The following is a 23,625-nucleotide window of genomic DNA, read 5'->3' as shown; positions in this document are numbered from 1 at the left end:
GTCACTCAATTGGGAAATGACTTTCAAACTTTCTTCTAGTCATGGATTTGCTTATTTAAATGGAATATTACTCAGGAACATAAACAGAACTTCACCATTTGAAGGAGTCCCTGGGGTCCCAGAAGCACAGTCCAGAAAGCACTGGCCCAGGTAACAATTCTGCAGACAGTTCTGAGGACAATTCTGCAGAGCTTCCAGAACAACCTGACTCCTGTATACCCAAGGCTGAGTTCCGAAAGAATGACCAAGACCTCACAAAGGCCTCATGCAGAGCTGAGCTCAGAGGTGACAACAAAAATCAACCGCTGCATCCTCTCCCTCCTATGTAAGGATATTGTTAGGTCAGAAATTAGGCGACTGTAGGGGGCAAAGCTGAGCGGCTGGAACAAAGACCAGCCCACCAAAGGTGACCAGAAAGTTCGCAGCAAGATGGATGGAAAGTTCCACTGACCCTTCACAACCACCTGTCACTCAACAGGACCCCCTCCCATCCTAGTCTATAAAAACCCTGGGCAGCCAGGGCCACGTGCAATTTTCTCTGGGTCCCTATACCCCCCGGGGGTTTGGGAATTACACCCGAGAGCCAAATTCCAATAAAGCTTGCTTTGGCCACTTTCTGTCCCATTTTATTTGGCTGCTAACTGTGCCTGCCGAGATCTCCCCCACCCCCCCCCAGCTTACATTTGGTCCCGCCATTGAGCTCGCCGAGCCGTCCGAGCTTACAGACATCATTTAGCTTCCTACCTTTGATGGACAAGGCAAGCAAGAAAGACCCATTTTAATTTAACTTTTTTAATAAGATGTGAAATTAGCTCAAGAGTTTGGGTTTATTTTGTTTTCTTTTAATCCATGAATATGAATCCAACACTATTTGTTCAAAGGCTATCTTTCCTCTATTAAATTGTTTTAACATCTTTATAAAGAAAACAATCAATTTTGGCATATTTGTATAGTTGTATTTCTGAGTTTTTACTTCTGGTCCATTGGTTTCTATGTGTCTCTCTGCCAGGGCCACAGTCTTGATTACTGTTGCTATAAGTCTTAAAACTGGGTAGACTGATATTTCCTAATCTTTCTTTTTTAAAACTGTTTTTAACTGTTTTAGTTCCTTTGCTTTCCCATATGCATTCGAGAATAATCTTGTCTACATCTACAAAACATCTTGCTGGGATTTTTATTGCAATTGCCTTAAATCTGTATATCTCTAGGGAAGAGTTGAGAATTTCACTGTCACTTTTACTGTATTGAGTCTTCTAATCCAAAAGCATGGTATATCTCTTCATTCATTTACACTTTCTTTGATTTATTTAATCCAAATTTTATAGTTTTCAGCATTTAAGTCTTATACATGCTGTGTTAGATTTCAGTCTAGGTATCTTTTTCTGAGTGATTGTAAAAGGTATTGCATTTTTCAATTTTAGTGTCCACGTGTTTACTGCTAAGATATAAAATAAAATTGTATCCTACAACCTTGCTGAACTCAATTATTAGTTCTAGGAGGGATTTTTAGGAGAGGGAGGTTGTAAATTCCTTAGGAATTTCTACCTAGACAATCAGTTCACTCCAAAGAAAGGCAATTTTTATTTCTTCACTTTTGATCTGGGTGCATTTTATTTCCTTACTTTGCCTTATTTTACTGGCTGGAACTCTCAGCACTGTGTTAAATAGGAGTGGTGAGAGAGGACATTTTTGCCTTGCTCCCAATTTTGGAGTAAAGCCTTTAGTATTTGTGGTTAAGCATCCTGCTTAGCTATAGGGTTTTGTTTTTTGTTTTTTGTTTTGTTTTTTTTTTTTTTTTTGTAAATGTCCTTTATCAAGTTGAAGAAATTCCCCTCCATCAAGGTGAAGAAATTCCCCTTTCAATTTTTCAAGAATTTTTGTAGAATTATTTCATCCTTTTTATTGCATAGATTATATGTTTTTTTATCCTTCAGTCTTTCAATATGGTAGATTTTCTTAATTGACTTCTCAATATTGAATCCATTTTGCAATTTTGAAATAAAGTGCTTTTGATCATGGTATGCAATTCCTTCTAAATTTTGCTAAATTCTATTTACTAATATTTTGTTAAGGATTTTTATGCAACTCATAAAGAATATTAAAATGAAATTTTCTTATTTTTATAGTTTTTGTCTGATTTTGGTATCAGGATAATACTAGTTTTATAAAATAAATGAAATGTTTGCTCTTCCATTTTTCTGGAAGAGATGGTATAGAATTAATATTAATTCTTTAAACATTTGTTAGCATTTTCTGGTGAAATCACCTGGACTTAAGAACAATGCGGGGGGGTGGGGGACTTTTAAAATTACACAATCCATTTTCAAGAGTTACAGAGCTATTCAAATGATTTATGTTGAGTGAGTTGTGATAGTTTGGTGAAGGAAGGAAAATTTTCAAGAATGAGGATTCTTCCTCATGAACTTCCGAAGTATGTATTCCCAAGAAAATGACTTTCTTCCCTGTAGCATCTTGCTCTGTATGATAAATGGATGAGACCAGATGATCTCTCTTTAACCTTCCTTCCAGGGAAGCCACACTTCTGTGAATGAGAAACAGCAAAAGACTGTGGAAAGATTGTGGGATTTTGAGGGATTTTCCCACTGTTGCTCTACAAAATTTAACTTGTCTGATCTTGTACAGCTCAACCTCTGATCTTCTGTCTCTGTTTGGGTGATAAAACCACTCTACACTCAGACATATACATAGGACCTGATACAGAACTATGCTCCATAGTACAGGTTTGGCAATCACTCGTGTTTATTCTGGCACTAATATTTATGATTTTGCAGACAACTAGTAGATTGTTCAGGCATATCAGAGACATTAAGATTTGTAGAAATGTTATATGAGTTTCTGTTTCTTTCGTTTTTACCTAAGAGGGTAAAAGTCTGAGTATTGTTGTCAATAGCAGAGGTAGGAAGACTTAGCTTTGAAGCAGTGGTCAGATCCATTATATGAATTTCCTTCTCCTATTTGGACTTAACATAGGAGCCTAATTCTCATGGTCTGTTATCTCTGTCTCCATATACTTGAGTACCCAGGGGACTTCAAGGAAGATACCACAAGAAGAAAGATGAGGTTTCTATAGAAGGAGAAGGAAGAAAAATGAATTAATATATTTTGACTGTTTTCCTCCCACATATCTACAAAAAGCAAAGCAGCTAATTTGATTGGAAAAGAAAATAAAAGAAAGGAAAAGCAGTAGAAAGAGGCAATAATAGGAGTCATAAATAGCACTGATGCCCAACTGGACTTATTTGTATTTTTAAGAGATCAGACATGGCAAAAAATAAAAAGAAATGAGATGGTAGAGCAGAATGGTTGTGAATTTTTTAACTTACAGTTTGCCAGAGGGAAAAATACCATTTTTGACACATTTTTATTCCGCGCAGGGCTACAATATTAATTGGCTTAGCGGACTTACAATCAGCAATTTCTTTTGCAGTGCACAGGTTAATGGAGTTGCCAGAGTGTCTCCGATATGAAATTGTTGCCTCATAATTATGTGGTTCTTCAAATTCAGCACTGAGAAGCACAGAGAAAAAAGGTTGCTTAAAACAAAACATTTCTTTAAACACAGTTTAAAACTCATTGTATTTTTTCCTCATTAGAAAGTAATGTGTGTCTGGCCAATATGGTGACCTAAGCAGACATGGAAGGCACACATCCCTCCTTTAAATGCACAGGAGTTCTAGATGAAATATAACAGTGCAAGGTACTGCACAGAGATTACACAGCTCACGTAGAAATCAATAAAGTAAAATTCCCAGGGCCAGACATGGCGAGAAAATCCACAGTAAAAGATGCAAGGGAGTATGGTAGTCAAGGGGTTCCAAGAGAAATTGAGACCAGATAAAGAGAGGACTTAATGATTAGGCAGTTGGGGATTTAATGTTTGAGTCAGAGGCAAGTCTGAGCTTCAGGCTTCATCTGAATAGGAAGCTGTCATTGAGCGATCAGCATAAAGTCCAGAGTCACAAAATGCTGCCCTATCTGTAAAGCAAGTTCTAGAAAGAAACCGTACCCTCTCCCAGACAATGAGCAGGAAATTTTGTTGTCTATGGTCAGAGGAGTTGAAAGAGTTTGATTTCCCAGTCATGAGAAATCGAAAACTCAAAACCCAGCATCAATGTGGGATCTAAACTCATCCAACCTGTACATTTCAGAGACACAAAGCCCAAATTGTGAACTTCCTCATACAGGAAAATCTGAACTATTCCTGTAAAGATGTGTCCAGAACCTCTGGAACATACGACTGCAAAGGAAACAGTCCCGACTTAAGCCGGTCCCCAAAAACCAAAGGTCAAATGTTCTGTCTGATAAGTGGATGCTAACCCATAACAAGGAGGGTAGGGAGGGGAAGTGTAGTTCATTGGATTAGACAAAGGGGAAGGGAGGGAAGGAATGGGGGATGGGAATAGGAGAGACAGTTAATGATTCAGACGTACCTTTCCTATGTTCATACATGAATACATGACCAGTGTAACTTTATATCATTCGACCACAAGAAAGGGATCAAAATTTTAATGGGTTGAATGGGATCAAAATTGTAATGGGTTGCACCCCATGTATGTATAATATGTCAAAATAACCTTACTCTCATGTATATCTAAAAACAACAAATTAAAAAAAAAAAGAACTTATAGCTCAGAACAAAACCCCACAAGGAGATGGGCTACCATAGCATGCACAGGAGATGCAGCTAGTGGGGGGATCAAACAATATGAAAAGGAATTTAGAATAAGTGTGTTTTAAGTGTTCAAAGAAATTAATAAAAGCTATTAGGTCGATTGAGGAATAGGAGAAAGGAGTTATAGAAATCATAATTACCGTTCTTTTTAAAAAAAATTTTAGATGTTGATAGACCTTTATTTTATTTATTTATTTATATGTGGTGCTGAGAATTGAACCCAGTGCCTCACACATGCTAGGCAAGTGCTCTACCACTGAGCCACAAACCCAGCCCATAATTATAATTCTTAATAGAAAAAAATTTAATGTAGAAGCTGAAAAACCTATTAGGTACAGCAGAAAAGGAAACTGGCAAATCAGTTAGATCTGAGAAAATCCCCCAAGTATAGTAGAGAGATTAAAATATAGAAAGTAATAAGGGAAAAATTAAGAGACAGGATGAACTGAGAAGGTGCTGCATAAGTAGACTGGGTATTCTGGAAGGGAAGAAGAAAAAGAACTAATAAAAAGGAGCCACTATTCAAATGACAATAGTCAAGACTTTTCAAAAATTGAAAGAGACATGAATCTTTTTGTCCCATCAGTCTCAATAATGAGAAATAACAGTAAATTCACACACACAGTTTGTAATAAGTAAGCATAAGTCAAATAAAAGTGTAAAAGCTACATGAGAGAAAAGACAGTCAACTAAGGACAGAAATCAGACTGGCAATGTGTATCTCATTAGTGTAGTAGTTGGTGGGGAAGGTGGAGAGTACCTTGAAACGCTGAGGAAGAAAGCTGTTGATATAAACTTCCATTCCAGCTAAATTATCACTCAAGGGTGAGGGAGAAATAAAGATGTCCTTAGAATGCAAGTACATGCATTTAGTGTTCACAGACCTTGCTGAAATACACCAAAACAGCACACTTTGCTATGAAGAAATTGGACTAGTAATGAAGTGTGATATAAGGAACAGGGTGAACTAAGAAATTAATAAGGCTATCAGGAAATCTGAATAAATATTCACTGAGAATTACTAATTTGGAGAAGTTTTAGAGAATTACAATATTACATAATATGGAAGGTAGTGGGAGAGTGATATTAGGAATTGTTCTCAGGTCTTTGTATTATTGAGGAGCAGGCTAGAAATTTTGAATAACATTAGACTTAGTTAATTGTAGATGTCAAAATTTAACCATATGTACTAAAAAGAAAAGAAAAGAAATATAATATTTAACTCTGAACTAGTAGAAGGGGACTATCAATGAAAAAACATATAAAAAAAGGAGGAGGAGAAAGAAGGCAAAATACAAGTAGAGGAACTGTATAAATTATAATAGCAAAAGTCCAAAAGAGATCAAGAATTATAATTAAAGCACCGAGGTTAATTTACTCCCATAAAATAAAGTGTATATTTTAACAATCCAGTTAATGCTGCTAAAAAGCATTGGCCTAAACCCCAGAGATTCCAGATAAAGAAATGAAGATTGAAACTAAATACCACCAAAAAATCCCCACTGAAATAGGTTTATTAATATTAAATGATACTTTGACAGAACTTATCAAGAAAAAAGAAACCAGTAAACATGAGTGTAAACACACACACACACACACAGAGAAAAGAACAGAGACAAAATTAGAAATAGTTTTACATTCTCAAAAATCTGAGAAAATGTTATTTTTTTGCCAATAAATTAGAAAATTTAGAGAAAACTGGCAAATTTGTATAGAAACATACGATTACCTTGCTGACTGAGGAAGAAACAAAAAACCACTCCACTTTCTACCCACCACACCCTCCAGTGCCTTTCTTCTTGATCTCTACCAAATAGTCTTTTGGGCAAGTTTTAATGAAGTTTCAGAGAACAGAAAAAGAGGGAAAACTACTGATTTTAAGAGAACTGTATAATTTTGATGTGAAAACCACAAGATGATCTTCTAATAAAAGAAAAAGATAGCCCAATTTCACTGAAGAGATTTTAGCCCAAATTCATTAAATAAAACCCTAGAAAAATGAATTAATTAGTGTTAAAAATAATTCAAGAACAAGTAAAATTTCAAGGGTGGCTCAACATCAGATGTATCACTATAATTACTTTGTTTTAATGAGGGGAAAAACCAGATTATTTTAATAGGTGTGAAAAAAGCATTTATCAGAGTTAAACTTTCTTCACTTAGATTAACCTCCAAATGTCATACTAATGGTGACGTGTAACAAAGGAACAGCTAATACCTACAAAAACTCTGTCAGGAACCTCAGCAGTAGGAAAGGGAACCCTGGGCAAACGTCTGTGACAGGCATTACAGAACAGTAAAGTTGAAGAGTCTTAAAAGACTCTTGGTCTCGAGGTAAACAGGGAAATGGAAAGCAAGACAATGAGAATTTAGTTCATACCCAACAGATTAGCAAAAATCCCAGTTCGACAATAATACCTCTTTTGGCAAGAAAATAGAAAAACAGGTAATTTTTTATTGTGCTCTGAGAATGAGACTTGGCAAACCCATTTTGGAGGATAATTTTTCAGTATCCAGTAACACCAGAGTTATTTATTTATTAGTTAGAAATTCTACCTGTAGCCAGGCGTGGTGGTGCACACTTGTAATTCCAGCAACTTGGGAGGCTCAGGCAGGAGGATCACAAAGCCGGCCTCGGCAAAAGTGAGGCGCTAAGCAATTCAGTGAGAACTTGTCTCTAAATAAAATACAAAATAGGGCTGAGGGTGTAGCTCAGGGGCCAAGTGCCATTGAGTTCAATCCCCAGTAGCCCCTCTTCCCCCACCAAAAAAAAAAAAAAAAAAAAAAAAAAAATTCTACTTCTAGGTAAGCAGCCTTGAGAAAGTTGCTTGTATTCACCTAGAAGCCTTGGGGGATGGTTACTGCAGCTTTGTTTGAAATGGTGAAAATTTAAAACAGCCTTAGTGTCCCTTAGTAAAGGAAGCCATAAAGAAATGATGGTATGCTCATTTGATGAAACATATCAACTCTAATGAATAAACTAGACTTACATACATCAACACAGACTAGGGAAAACAGCTTTGTTAAAAAACAAGTGACAGAAGGATGAAGTCAGATGCCAATAACAATTTAAAACACTTTAACCGATATATGAGTTTGTAGTTCAAGTATAAGAATGTGCAAAATGGATACACTCCTAAAATCATGATAGGAGTCGGCTGTGGGAAAGGAGACAAAGGGCACAATGAGTGAAACCAAGAGACTTCAGGAGGCACCTATAAATGTGGAAACTCCTCGAGCTGCATCACACCAGGTTGGGTAGCCTGGAGCAGAACCATGACCATCCACCCTACCCCTTCACAGACGGAGGTCTTTGCAGCTAGGTATTCTTCCTGATGTTTTTCCCATTTATATTTCTATTCGTAACAGTTGGTATTACAGAAAAGGTTGGCGTTCTCTTTTTCCCTTTGTTTCCCATCTTTAGTATTACATCATAAGCACATTCTACTCAATGATTTTTCCCTCCTTTTTTGGACCATTTGGATCTTTTTATGCTTCCTATTCTTTTTTGCATATTCTTTGTAATATTTTTAAAGATGTAGGGATAGTTCACTTTGTTGAAAAAGAAACACTACAAACTCTAACGCTTCAGCAACTTCTCCCTTCATATTTCTCTCCCTTTCTCTCCACATGAAGTAATTGAGAGAAACTTCCTTAAATTATAGCCTACACCTTATATCTCATGCTCTACTGCCCTAACAATCTCATCGGGTCTATGGTAAATTAACTTTATTAATAAGAAACAATTTGTGGAAAAATTGAAAGAAGATGTGTAATCAATTTCTTGTACTTTTGTCAGAAATGAATAAATATCTGACTTCACAGGATGATAAAGAATTTCAATCAAGTGCTTTTCTTAAAAAAAAAAAAAAAGCATCTTTGAGATCAATTATCTTTGGAGAGAGGCAGTCTAGGATTAACGCTAGAAGGCAAAGAGGATATTGTGCCTCCTTCTTTGCTGCCTGAGAATGTCTTTTATCTTTTTTCCAGTGCATTAAAGCTAGACCTGAGATCCACCTTGAATTTATACAGTGTGGATCAATATAAAGAACTTGAATTGCAAGGAAGAAATAACTCTATGATTTAAATTTATCTATGCTTCAATTTCTTTATTTCCACATTTATGACAAATGTCTGTCTCCAGGACCATAGGCCTGATTGGGAGGCGGCCCAGGGTGATAGCCAGACCTGGAGTGTGGATTCAGACAGATAAGAATTTGAATCCTAGCTCACTTCCACTTCCTCATTATAAAGTACTGGATAAATACCTTTATCTTCCATCTCCTATCTACAAAATAGTAATAATAAAATTTACTTTAAAGGCATATTGTACATATTGAATGAAATACTTGCTCTCTGCACTTAGGCATTCCCCAAGGGCGCTAGTAATATTATATTGGGGAAATTATTGTATTTTTGAAAGATAAGCTTTGAGATTTATATTTTGTAAGCTGCCTTCATTACTGATATAGCATCAATTTTCTACCTTTTAATACTTCTTTATCGGAAGCTTCTGATAATTTACATATGACATAATAGAACTGCAGTGTTTCTTTTTTTGGTGGGGGTTGGTTACCAAGGATTGACCTCAGGGGCACTCGACCACTGAGCCACATCCCCAGCCCTGTTTTGTATTTTATTTAGAGACAGGGTCTCACTAAAGTTGCTTAGCACCTCATTTTTGCTGAGACTGGCTTTGAACTTGCGATCCTCTTTCCTCAGTCTCCTGAGCTGCTGGGATTACAGGCATGCACCACCAAGCCCAGCAGTGTTTCTTAATGATATCTTCAACCTTCTCTTTGACAAGAACCTCAACAGAAATAAACCAATCCCCAAAGCCAAAGGTCAAATATTCTCTCTGATATGTGGATGCTAACCCATAACCAAAGGTGGGGAGGGAAGAAGAGAAATTCACTGGGTGAGACAACGGGAATGAAGGGAAGGGAGGGGGGAAGGGAATAGGAAAGACAGTAGAATGAATCAGACATAAATTTCCTATATTCATGTATGAATACACCACAGTGAATCTCAACATCTACGAGACTGGGATCCTAATTAAAATAAGATGTACTTCACATTTGCATAAATATAACAAAATAGATCCTGTTGTCCATATATAACTAAAAAGAACAAATAAAAAGAAACAGCAACACCTCAACTGTTAAAGATAATTTACAAAATCAGAAATGTCCTCATTTTGACTAGATTTTTTGAAATCCTGTTTTAAAAATAGATGTTTGAACAAGTGGGAATCTCTCTGGTTGCCGCATGGACAAATGATCTCCTCTCACGGTTGGTTCCAGTTGCCACATCTACCTTTGGACCACAGCCCTGAGATGCCTCCGTAGAATCTCTATTGTCTTTTGGGGAATAATCTGTCAACCTCTGTACTCTCTGGAGAACTGGATTACGCAGCTCATTTAAAAATCTGTTTACTTGCTCAGTGAAATTATTAATCCTCATAATAGCTACTTTTTCTTGAGGTGTTGCTATATGTAAGATACTATACTTAGATTCACTATATGCATCATTCACTAGCTGTGTGGTTCAAGCAGTTATTTAAGTTCTTAGAACTTTAATTTCTTTATAGGGTCACTGTGAGGTTTTAGTGTGGGAATAGCTGAGTTACCACATGGAAAAAGCCTAACACGCCTATTTTCTTTCTTGTTTTCTCCTGTGCCACTGTGCAAGATGGAGAGTAAAAAACTCACTGCAAGAAAGTTCTGGGAAACATAAAGAAGATCTTGTGTTAAGTAGTAGAAAGATTGAGACTTGAAGGGCAAGACCTTCTAGCATACTTTTATGTTTACTTTATTAAAAGAGTAAGCCTAGGTTGAAAATTTAGTTTCTTCCGCTTTTGCTTTAAATAGGCTATGCATTTTGGAAATTGGAAGAATAGGAATAACTTGGCTAGCAGTTGCACTTGGGCACATTTTCTAGGTCCTGATGACAAAGAATATGAGCCATTTGATGTCTCAATTACCCCAAGCCTACAACTGAACAAATTCCTATTTCCAATAAATACTTCCTACAAGACGACTCTCCCCAAAGCCCTTCCTTCACCTTAAGAAATCCTTCTCTTGAATTAAATGATCAGCGATTAGAATTTTAAAAAATGACATCTGTGCTATCCAAAATGGATCTCAACATGCATCCATGCCAAGTTCACAAAGATATGAGATATTTTTAAGGTAAGTTTTTCTTCCATAATTTATTAGGATATCTGTCTTCTGCAAATCAGAACAACGGACACAGCAGAGCAGCCCAGAGAGGGACACAGGATTCAGAAACACAGATTCGGCTGATCTCAGCTCTGCCTGGCTGTGACCTGGGACAGGCAGTTTGGCCCAAATCTCTTCCTCCCGTGTGAGGCTGAGCTTAGGTAAGGTGTGCTGCGCTTAGTGCAGTGTCCACTATTTGCACTCTTTCCACTTCTGCTCCTACACACTTTCGCTTGTGCTTCAACCTCTACCCCTCCAGCCCTCCTGTTTCCATCCTCCCATTTTTATGGAGTGTGCATGCACACACACATATGTACTGTGATGGGCTGACAGATCTGACTCCATGAGAATGTTATAGGCCAGACTCTAAGGGAAGTGACTAAACAGACTCCATTTTGCTCTGAGACTCCATGTTATGTAGGAAATAAGCTTCTCCCATGGGAACACCCCACCTCTGTGCCCATCATCAGTTACTTGGTGTGACATGTTTAATAATATACAATGGCAACTCCTATGTAGTAAAGAATTGCTCTCTTTTGATTCCTATTGCTCCTAAACAATGTACCATGTGAACAGTGATTGTGTGGATGTTAGTAACTATTCTTTAGTTTGTACCTAGGTAAGGGTCATTTTGACCCATTTCCCCCTCTGTCGATGATCTCATGATGTTAACGTGTAATTTTGAATCATAGCAACGGACACTTTGATTAATGTGATTTTTGGTATAAGAACTCCTACAAACCTGTGGTCAGGGCTGTTCTCCCAATAGCCATTTTTGGGGGCATTGTATGAGACAGTGAGCCGCCTGCTTAATAAAGACTCTTGAATTTGGACTTCTCAGTGGTGATGGGTCCGTTATTAAGTTGTGCCCCATAACAGTACATCTTTATATATGTACTACACACACACACACACACACACACACACACACACACACACGCATCTACACACACATAGCTTACCACAGCCTGTGACATGACCTTGTTAATTCTACTATGACCTCTACAGTAACAAACAACCAATACTGACATCTCTAGTATCCCTTAGGCCCAGGCACCAGGGATTTGTTTTCTTTTACTCATGTATTTACAACCCAATTCTTTCCACAAAGGACCACCAAACTACAATGACCAAGTAAATGTTATTAAAGTGCTTGGGTAACCTCACAAAATATGCTCTCTCCTCTGGCCTATAGTTCAAGATTTATGGGATTAACTCTGAAGTTATGTTGTCAGACCATTGATCTCATTTATAAGGAGGACGTGTAAACAATAATAATAGCTAATAACTGCTGAGCACTTACTATATGCTAGGCATTGTTCCAATGTTGTATATCAGTTTCCTTGATGCTCTGATGTAGATAGTATTTTTCCCAAGTGCAGTCGATGGGACAGGGGCATAACTGAATTTCACAGAGAGGCACATGGCACAGCAGAGAATAGATTTAAGACTTTGACTCCAGAATCTGGGGTCACAATCTAGCTTGTGTAGCACCTCACACAGGGTGTTGAAGTCAAACATAGCATGAGTAGCTCACACTGTAATGGAAGTCATCAAAAAATAATGTCATTAAGGCACATAGCAAAGAGGACCCCAGATGATAGACCAAACTATTATCCAAAACCATAATGAGAGAATGGTATGTCTACAGATGTGAGAGTAGAGAAGCTCTGAGGTTACTCATTCAATTCAGTCACTTCTTTTCTTTAAGATGGGGTCTCACTATGCTACCCAGACTGGCCTCAAACTCCTGGATTCAAGCCATTTTCCTCTCTCAGCTTCCTGACTAGCTGGGACTAGAGGTGTATGCTACCGCACCCTGGATCTTACTTGCTTTTTTTTTTTTTGTACAGGGATTGAACCACTGAGTCACATCCTCTGCCCTTTTTAATATTTTATTTAGAGACAGAGTCTTGCTGAGTTGCTTAGGACCTCACCAAATTGCTGAGGCTGGCTTTGAACTCGAGGTCCTCCTGTCTCAGCCTCTGAAGCCTCTGGGATTACAGGCATGCACCACCATGCCTGACTCTTACTCTTTTTAATTTTTTGGCAGTGCTGGGGATTGAACTCAGGGTCTCACATATGCTAGGCAAGTGCTTTTACCACTGAACCAAATCCCCAGCCCTCTTACTTAATTTTTGAACAAACTATATTCATATTAGTTTCGTATATGTTATCTAATTTAATCCTCTCAGTAGCACTACACGCCATTTCACAGATGAAGAAACAGTCTTGGAGATATTCATTAACTTGTCCAATATAGCATGGCTATGTAGCAGAGGAGATTTTGGAAAACAGATGTCCTGGTTCCTTGTGCATTGGTCTTTTCTATGTCCCACAAGCTACTCTAGAAGAAGAGAAGGCTGGAGAATGGAAATAACTAAGCACCAGATGATGCTGAAGGTCAAGGAATTTATAAATAGATTTTGGATGATGTTTTTTCAAAACTTTTTGAGGCTGATCCAACTGTTTCACAGATCAATTCTTCTATATATTAATCATTTGTTTGGGAACAATGTGATGGGGAGTTAGTTAATCTGTAATTTGAGGTTAAGACTGGGCCAGTAGAACCACTGGGAATTTGGGGAAAGCTTTTGAAAAGCCCTTTTTTTCTCTCTAGGCAATGCTGAAGCAGATTCTTAACCAACCAAAGGCAACTTCAGCAGCGTGAAACAAAGTGACCCAGCCCTCATTTTGATCACTCAGATCAAACTTTTAAAATCTGCTTTTGAAATTTCAGAGTGTCTGCTTTCAGGTGTGTCATAACATCTCACCCTGTTTGTCTTATGGAGATGGAATCAAGGTCTCTCTCTGAGCTGGTGGCAGGCTTTAACCAGGAGCCTGTGTCCCAATCGCCCATCTGGAGACCTTGATAGACACCAACCCTGTTGTCCCAAATCCACCACAAATGGCTGCTGTTCATCAAGTGTGTACAGTGTTGTGATTCCATTTGGCAGGGTTACAGATATTTATCTCCATTCTCACAACGATCCTGAAAGGTAGGGTTTGATTTCACCATTTCCCATGTGATCCTAAACATTTTTCCAAACATCATCCAGGTATTATGTGGAGCTCAAAACGTGAGTCCAAGGCTAACTGACCCCCCAAATCTATGCTCTTATCCATTTACAACATGCACCTGGCATCTTGTAATTTTCAAGTATTGCTGTAATTCAATTAAACAAACAAATTATGCAGCTGATGAGAAAGACATATTAGACCCTCCCCTGCTTATAAATAATGTATAAACAAAAAGATGAGATACACCCAGAAAAATGGGAAATAACAAAAACAGACTGAATGTGACAGAACCTCAAGCCGAGTACCATCCTGGGGGACTCTACTATTCAGCCAGCATCTGTTGACCAACTAATACAGGCTGCCTTGTCCCCCATACATATCTACAAATTCCAACCAGTCAGATGACCTGTCATTCCTCAATGACAGGCTGTTTCCTGCTTCTAAGCTTTTGTACATGTGACTCTGCTTGCAATATCCTTATCACCAGCATCCTCTTAACAAACTCCTCTATTTTTTCTTTAAAACTTTTATTTTTTAAAAAATACTGATTAAGTGCCATTCTCTCTGGCCCTTCCATAACCTATTCTCTGCACAGCAGCTAGCAGGATCTAAAAAATGTAATTTAGACCTGTTGCAATTCTGCCTAAGACTCTCTGGAGGCCTCCTATGGTTTCCAATAATAATAGAACAGACTCCTCAGCTTCAAGATCGCAGCCCCGTGTGCCTCCCCAGGCGCTGCTCTGCCATTATCCCCACCCCCCCACTGGTCACTAGCCACACAGGGCTTCTTTCTGCTTTGCAAGGATGCTGTGCTCTCTCCTCTCACGAGGACTTGGCAAGTGCTGGTCCTGCTTCCCGAACAGCCAGCTCCTTCTCAGCCATCGGGCCTCCCCTTGATCCCTGTTAATGCAAACCCCTCTGCAGCTACCCTTTCCAAATAGCCCTCCTCCCCAGCAATTTCTATATACCATAATACTCTGCCTTTTGCCCCTTTCAGTCACTGTCATAGTGTCAAAATTATTTCACTACTTTTAAAACTAGTTTATCTGTGTAGTTCTGGGATCTTATGCTAATTTTTGTGAGCCTCATGAACTGCTGAGTCCCCGTAGCCAATACAGTACTTGGCATTCTGTAGATTTCTAATTAATAAAAGGTTTTCTTGTTTGGATCCTCCTCTGATGCTTACAGAAATACAGATTGAGCATCCCTTATTCAAAATCCTTGGTACCGGATGTGTTGCAGATTTTGGAATTTTTCAGATTTTAGAATATCTGCATAGACTTTACTGGTTAAGCATCCTCAACCTGATCATTTAAAATCAGAAATGTTCTGAAATTAAAAACTTTTTGTACATCATGTCAATGCTCAGATTTGGAATCCTTTGGGATCCCAGCTGCTCAACTGGAGACCCCTAGGTGATAGGTAGATGGTGCTACAACACTCGGTTTTTTTATGGAGCTCCTCTTTGCCAGGATTGTTCTAGAATATAAAAGTGAGTAACAGACAAGATCCTTGGACTCAGGACTCTTATGGTTTGGAATAACACAGAAAACATATAGGTTGAATAAATACTGTCATTTCAAGTCTTAATAAGTAATAGGGAAACAAGACTGGATTATACACAGAATCGACAGTATCTTTTTTTTTTTTTTTCTTGCGGTGCTGGGGATTGAACCCAGGGCCTCGTGCTTGCAAGGCAAGCACTCAACCAACTGAGTTATATCCCCAGCCCCTGACAGTATCTTGATTGAGGGAACATGAGCTATAAGTCGGGAAGCTAATGTTTAAGCATATAATACTGCCTTACCTATATCATTATTTACTTATTTGTCTTTCTTCCCAACTCAAATATGTACTCCCTAAGGGCAGACCTTTGTTCTGTTTCTTGTTGCATTGCCAGCATCTAGAACAGTGACTGTCCTGTGGTTGGGGCTTTATAGTTAAATAGATGATAACTGCAGAATGAGAAGTCACCAAGTGATGATCTTAGAGATCACGACACACAGGAGAAAGTATTTCTTTTATTTTTTAAGAAGCAAGTATTTCTGCTTGATCTGAACTAGTTTCTTTGTTTCAGAAGGAAAAAACACTAGGCAGTGGGTTGATTCCAGTGAATTGAGGTGGCTAGGAGGGGCATTTGGAGAATAATTGGTGACCAGAACATAGAGAGGAACTTCTTGGTCTTGGTAAAGAGTTTGGGATTTTTTGAATTTTGTTCTAAACTTCAAAATGGACACTGAGTGCTTGATGTATCATTTAATTAAATACATATTTAATTTGAAGAATAAGGAGTCCACAGAAAAGGAGGGAAGAGAAGAGAGTGTCTTCCATGAAAGCTAAAATAATGATAAGCTTCTTGGTGATGTCACTTGAAGTTGGACTCTAAGGATTTGAGCAAAGAGAGTTTAACGAGTCCCTATTTTCACATGGTGGAAGCCCTTGCATGATAAACAAGGGAAAATGAAGAGCTTGGATTATCGTATCATTGAGCTTTAATATCAGAAGGGTATGATACCAGATATGCAAATAGCTACAAAACAAACAGATAATAGGGTCTGTATTGACATAAAAGTTATTGGAAGGTGATATTGTCATGCATCCATCCATCCCTCTCTCCATCATTCTGTACAGTTGTTATCCCACTTATTAAATAATTATTGTTTGCACAGTCACTATGGCTGGGCCCTAGAGCAACAAATGAAGAACACAGATGATCCCTTCTTTCATGGAGATTGCATTCTAACATGTCTCCTAAACCTCTGCATGGTGAAAAATTCTGACCGAGACTGGAAAGTGCTGCTGAAAATCTTTAATAAAGTCCCCAGTTCATATTCTGAATAAGTTTCGGGTATATTATACTTTAGGGCAAGTCAAGAACCTTGACTTGATGATATACCTCACCTGTGAAATGGGTATATCAATATTGCCCTAAGGTGATCGGAGGGATAAAATCAGAATAACAGACATAAATGGAATGAGCAATGACCAGCAGGTGCACATTCTTAAGTATTAGCTTAACTTTCAGTCAACCTTACTGAATATACCTATGTGCAAAAATAGACTCCAAGTCTGCAACTGGGATCTGATTTTTTCCCTCACTCATGACATTTTCCAATTGTCATCTGAATGCCACTAAAGAGAAAAGGTAAGACTTAGCTCCAAACCCTTTCATATTTTGTCTCTATCCCAGTCAGTCCCATTTACTCAGATCTCTGCGCAGATAGAAAACAAAATCCTAAGGCAGGTGCATTCAAGAACACCTGCCTGGAGAATATCCAGGTGAATCTGAAGAGTGGGTGCCAAGTCTATTAACTGGTCCTCTTTATGGGAGAAGAGCCCAGGTGAATCCTCAGGCAAGCTGCCTGGGCTGGTTGAGAGGCTGGCTGACCAGGTCAAACCCTGGTAGCTCAGGAGATCCAGGGCCCCAACCTGGATTACTCCACCTGATTCTCTGAGGTCAGAGGACCCAGGAACCACTTCCTTCATGGGGTGGCCGTGGTTGGAAGTTTTAAAATGAGAGTAGACACACGGCTCTGTCTATGAAAAGTGTTCAATAAATAGAAGCTACAGGTGAATTTTTGGAAAGGAAGAATTTTGGAAACACGAAAAAGAAATACTGTTAGTAAACCCACTCTGCTTGCTACTTCTGTCTTAGAAAGGCATGCCAAATGGTGGCCCTTTTGTGACCCATGAAGTCTAATTAAAGGTGGGGTGAGAAGATGGACTGGGGTGTGGCTCAGTGGTAGAGCATTTGCCTGGCATGTGTGAGGTCCTGAATTTGATCCCCAGTACTGTACAAAATATAACAAATAAATAAAATATTATATAATAAAATAAAGATAAGAAGTTATTGAAGTGGCTTAAACTGAAGCCACCTGAATATTCTGTGTCTCAAACTCCATAGGGTAGAGTTTTCAAAAAAATTTTTCATTCTCTCAGAGCTATTCAATTGAGCGACTGGATTTCTAGGCCACTTATGCCCCCCAAATATCAGTGTAAGGAGCCTCCTTTGTTGTTGGTCACTCGGGTCAGGTCTGTGCCATCTCAATTACCTGCAGTGCAGCCGTTCAGGAAAGAACACCGTAAACAACTTAAAAACCAGCCATCAGACACTGGTGGACACGCACAAAGGCACACTGGTTTGCTCTGGGTGTTGTTATAAAGAAGAGAACAATCCTCAGCAACTCCCAGAAGAGTCACTCCTGTCCTGTCCTGTCCTGTCCTGAGCATGGACTGTGGGTCAAGCACTTCACCGTGTTGCCATCCATGATGAGGGGAACAGCAGGTAACCTAGTAGCTGGTCTAGATTCCTCCCTTTTCTCACATCTCCCACTCCAGCACTAAACCAGTGGTTTTCCTCCAAAATAGATCTCAAATCCATTAATTTCTTTTGTCTCATTTCTACCACCCATTATGTGTCAAGTTACTTAAACTCTCTGTGATTTAGTTTCCTCATCTGTGAAACATGATATCATCTAATTCTTAGGATTGTTATCAGTGGAATTCTATATGTAAAGCACAATAGAGTGGTTTTGTTATTGTGGTTGCAGTGGCTTCCTGGTTGTCTTCTGGTTTCTACCTGTTTCCCTTCTAAATTTATTACTTATATAGTATCCAGAGTGATCTTTAAAAAAATGAATGTCAGCTCACATCACTCTTTGGTTTAAAATTCCCCAATGGCTTCCCAATGCATTTAGAGCAAACCCCAGTTTTGCCCCATGACTCATAAGATTCTCCACCTCCACCCCTAACTCACTGGGCTTTGACTATGATCTCATCCTTTTGGCTCTTTAAGCATGCTGAGGGTGGTTCTCCTTTGAGACTGCATCAGCTATTCCCTCTCCTGGAATGTTCTGGAACTTCCTATGACAGGGCTGGGTTCTAATCATTCAAATGATCAATCATTCTAATCACTCAAGCCAAATGTCACCACCTCATAGAGGCCTTTTTTGATCAAACTAAATGTACTTGAGTTAATCCCAATCCCCAGTTATTATGCTAATACTCTCAAAAATTTTCTCTGTAGCATTTACCACTATTTTAAAAAGCACTGAAAATGCATTTATTTGGGCACAGTGCTGTTGTAACTGCTGTTATCATTATTCCACTTGAATGCCTGAGGTAAGGCACCTGTCCCCCGCTTCCACAGGATCAGTCACTTCCTTTGTGTCACCGAGTCCTAGACATAGTCACATGACCTTCCGGCCCCAAGGCTTTTGTGTTTCTACTCTGAATGGTTAGACTTGCCAAAAAACACAGATACAAAAGTACGTTCCAAAGTACTAGGAATGAACTAGCCCATGCAGATGACTCAAAATAGGCTGATACTAGGTTTAAAACTCTTTCATCAAAACTAAGATACAAGATTAAGAAGTTCAAGTGAGAAAGTGGTAGACTCCCAGAATGCACCTGCAGACCCTTGTCTGAGATACTGTGTATCTGCATCTTTTCTGCTCCCGAAAGCCTCTCCTTTCCCAAGTCAGATTTCCTGAGTCAGGACTACCTTCTTCCACTTAATGGGAGAGAAGTCAAATTTATAGCTAATGAATAAAATATCAGCCAACTCTGTTAAGTCCTGACAGAGACCCAGTGCTGACTGCTGTCCTGGGACCAACCTGCTTTGTTTACATGAACTGTAGCTGCTTATTCACAAGAGGGATGCCAAACTGCTTGGTTTATGTGAGAGTGATGACAAAGAATAATTTCTAAATAGCCACTTCTGTAGGGAGCTAATGAGATATTAATATTTCAGAGACAACAAATGAAGGAGAAGCCAAGGGTTGAAAAAAACTAAAACTTACTGATTGTCGTCCAGATACTCCATGCTTTATACAATTTATCTCACTGATCTTCATGACAGCACTATGAAGGAAATACTATTACTGTATGACCATTTCACAGATGTGTATACCAAAGCTCTGAACTGCTGCAATGACTCATCTATGGTGTGGAGGATGGGTATGAACCTATTTAATCTGACTCCAGATCTGTACTTGTCCTATGATACAATGCTGCTTCTCAGATTTAATGCAAAAGAGGAGGAAGCCCAGAAGTGAAAGATGGCTACTGGAGAGTCACTGAGTTATTAATGAGGTGGCTAAAACATGCGTGTATAGAAATAGAGCTAGAACACAGAGACTTCTCTGTAATGAACCATGATTGCAAACAATGAGAGTTAACTTGGAGAAGAATGCAGGCCTTAGATGCTTTAAGAACTCTGCTGTAAATAAGAGGTAAATGCAATGTCTGTTGTGCTACTGATAGATCTTGGAGATGGTTAGGAGTTTGGGGTATAGAGGTCAATTTTTTCTCCAGCTCAACTTGAAGGACTTTGGATTAACAACTAACAACAAAAAATAATAATGTGCACAGATACATGTAGAATAGTTTGTCTACTTTGTTTACTGCTTTATTTATAGACAAAAGTACTTGGTATATAGTATATGTTCAAAAATATGTGTTGAATAAATAAAATATGCCCCGACAAAGAGAAATGCTGAACTTTCCAGGTACCATGTTTCTCATCAATGAATTTTTGTAGACTAGGGTTCTAAGCCTGGATTGTTATCCTTGGTGGGAATTTATATAAGAGACAAGTAAGACACTCTCTAGATGCCAGCCACTGCAATAAATACTTAGAGTTATTATTCATTTTTTTTAACTTTGGGTACTGGGGATTGAACTCAGGGGCACTCAATCACTGAGCCACATCCCCAGCTCTATTTTGTATTTTACTTAGAGACAGGGAATCACTGAGTTGCTTAGCACCTTGCCTTTGTTTAGGTTGGCTTTGAACTCTTGATCCTCCTGCTTCAGCCTCCTGAGTTCCTGGAATTATAGGGGTGTGTCACCATGCCCAGCTATTATTTCATTTAACCCTCATCACAATGATATGAATTAGGTCCTATAAACATTGTTCTCTGACAGAAGTAGAAACTGAGGTCTGCAGAGGTTAAAGCATGCTCAAGGCTACAGGTGTTAAAGGTAGTGCTTAGATTCAAAACCCAGGCTTTCATTAATTTTATACCGTGTGCCCCAGCTATATGAGATAATGCCAGATTCCTTAATAGTAATGATAATATGTATTCTATTTTTAAATCTATTTTCTAAATTTGATATGGGCATCTCCTGAACATTGGAGAGGTTCTTCCCAAACAAGTACCAGTTTCCATGGAAATTGTATCTAAGGCTATTGGGCGTCATGGCATTTGTGTATTCAAACTAACATTGACCAGACAAAGTCCAAAATCCTTAGCATAGCACTTAACATATAGTTGCTCCTTGAAGTCTGGGGAATTACTTCCAGGACCTCTCATGGATACCAAAATCTGCAGAGTCACTCATAATAAAATAGCTTAGAATTTATGTATAACCTATATAGATCTCCAGTATTTTTAAATCATCTCTAGAGATTTCTTAATACAATGTAAATGTTATATGAAGAGTTACTATATTATATTGTTTATAGAATAATGACAGGAAAAAAAATCTTTGCATGTTCAGTACAGACACAATATTTTTCAAAACATTTCCATTTGAGGTTGGTTGAATCCATGGATTCGGAACCCACAGATATGGAGGACCGATTACATGATCCAACTTTCTCTCTCATTTTTTCATATTAGAATACTTTCTATTTATTTACATCCCTAATTTCAACCATGTTCTATGTTCATCCTGACTGCGTATTGGTCTGTTGGTCTGTCCATCCATCCATCCATCCTTCCATCCACCAACCCATGAATCAGGAATGTGGTTATCTTCAGGAACAATAGCCTGCCTGGACTCACCTTGCTGTATCTTGAAAAGGGACAAATGAGTAAACCTATCTAGTTCCTAGTCCTCGTATGGGATACAGCTCGAATTACTTCCTCTTCCATGAAGCCGCCCCTCAGAACTCTGGTCTCTCTTTATTACAGTATTACGGCTTGTACCATGATTAATATACAACGCAACCTCATGTCAGATGTGAGTTGTGTTCTAAAGTCAAAGTCAAAGGACAGAATGGTCAAAACTGCCCTATGTAAAACCTTAGGAAAGATAGCACCATGTTGGGGACTGAGTTCTGTCTCCCAAAAGGCACGTTACAGCAAGTTTGTCCCTCAAGTTGATAGGGTTGCTGTTTCTGTGGTTACAGGACCAGTGGCATCATACCTCAGTGCCAAAATGTGAGGAAAATGCATAAACAACACAGTTGCAGCCCACACATGCTGTCATTGTCACAGCATCACAGTCACAAGACAACCCAGGCCCACCCGGACTCACAGAGGTGCACTGTCTCCTCAGTGGTCCCAGTGGGGCCCGTGTGGGGGTGAACGGTGTGCTCCATTGCCTGAGCCTTGGGCACTACTTTCTCCCTTTTACATACACAGCTCCGTGGACTTGCCCTGTGCTGGGGGCACTTAACTCTTTCAAATGGGCAACTCAACGAGGAATCCCTGGAGCACATGAACTGTGCCTAGTGCTTGTTGAACGAGAGCATCTTATCATCCCTTGGTGTACAGGCTTCTCCATGATGCGACTCCTGTCTACACCACAATTCCTCTTCTATGCTTTCTACAATCTAACCCTACTTAACTCCTTTTAGACCCACAAATAAGACAGGTGACTTCATACTGCCTGCCTCTGCCTCTGGAGCACCCTTCCATTGCTTATCCTCAGTACTCATGTCAGGTGCTTCCTCTTTATTGATGGAACATGCCCCTATTCTTCATACTCTCTAGATCCCTGTCATTTACCATGTAATCCTTCAGTGCCTTTGCACTCTGACCTTGAACTTGGCCACCTGAGTTGCTTTGAGCAATAGAACACTACAAATGTAACACAGCAAAGGATTTAAAATATATGAGAACCTAGTCGATTGGATTGTCTTGATTGCCTGTTGCCACTGCCAGGAGAGCGTATTCCTGGGCTGGTTTGCTGGAGAATAAGAGACAGGTAGTGCCAAGTCAAGGTGCCCAGTCATCCCTGACCTGAAGCAATCCTGCATCAGTCAACTGCATGCTGATTCCCAGACTAGTGAGCAGTCCCAGACAGAATCAGCAAAGCTGCCTGGTGGTCCACAGATGATTGCATGCATATAGCAAGTCCAGCAAACCCCAGTCCAGATCACCTGTACCCCACAGACTCACATCCTATGCTATTCAAAGCTTGCATTTATCAAATAGTATTAATGTGGCAATAAATAGCTGATACATCTTTAGACTTCCCTGACCCTCCCTGATACTCCCAAGTAGAGACCCCTTACTGGTACAAACTCTGAATCTTGTACTCTCTATTACAAACATAATACACTTTATTATAAACATTTGATGAATGAAACTGTAATATGATTATTTGTTTTTGAGCTGGCTTCTCTTTCTAAGACTAAACTTCTTGCAAATAAGAACATCTTTGTGAGGGAGGCAAGGTTTATAGTTAAAATAATCTGGGCATATCTGAGCTGGAATCTTGCCTCAGCAAGTGACAAACTTCCTGGACCCTAGTGTCTTGAATTATAAAACCAGGACAGCAGCAGCAACTTTGCAAAGACTCTGGAGACAACTAAATGAGGAAATCTGTAAAAAGTAGCCAGCTCAATGTGTGTCACTTCCAAGGGCTCATGATTTGGTTGGGTGGATTAATGAACTGACACTTCCACAGCAAAATTCTTTGAAGCAGCACACAGAAATAGCACATCCTTTACACCAT

The 23,625-nt window shown here is 39.0% G+C and overlaps 1 protein-coding gene across 5 annotated transcripts in view; it reads right to left on the bottom strand.

The window, feature by feature from the left end:
* Fyb2 (FYN binding protein 2) overlaps nt 1-23,625 on the bottom strand; it is a 95,742-nt gene that overhangs the window by 38,069 nt on the left and 34,048 nt on the right. For all 5 annotated transcript variants that reach the window (XR_007110279.1, XM_047564961.1, XM_047564954.1 and 2 more), the window contains exon 5: nt 3,428-3,528. Coding sequence is in view for 4 of the 5 variants with exons in the window: in XM_047564961.1 (XP_047420917.1) it covers nt 3,428-3,528 (101 nt within the window). In the remaining variant the exon portion in view is untranslated. The remainder of the gene's footprint in view (nt 1-3,427; nt 3,529-23,625) is intronic.

This window comes from Sciurus carolinensis, chromosome 1 (assembly GCF_902686445.1).
Source record: "Sciurus carolinensis chromosome 1, mSciCar1.2, whole genome shotgun sequence".
NCBI lineage: Eukaryota > Metazoa > Chordata > Mammalia > Rodentia > Sciuridae > Sciurus > Sciurus carolinensis.
Note: the sequence above shows the minus strand (reverse complement) of the source record. Positions and strands in the feature narration are given on the sequence as shown.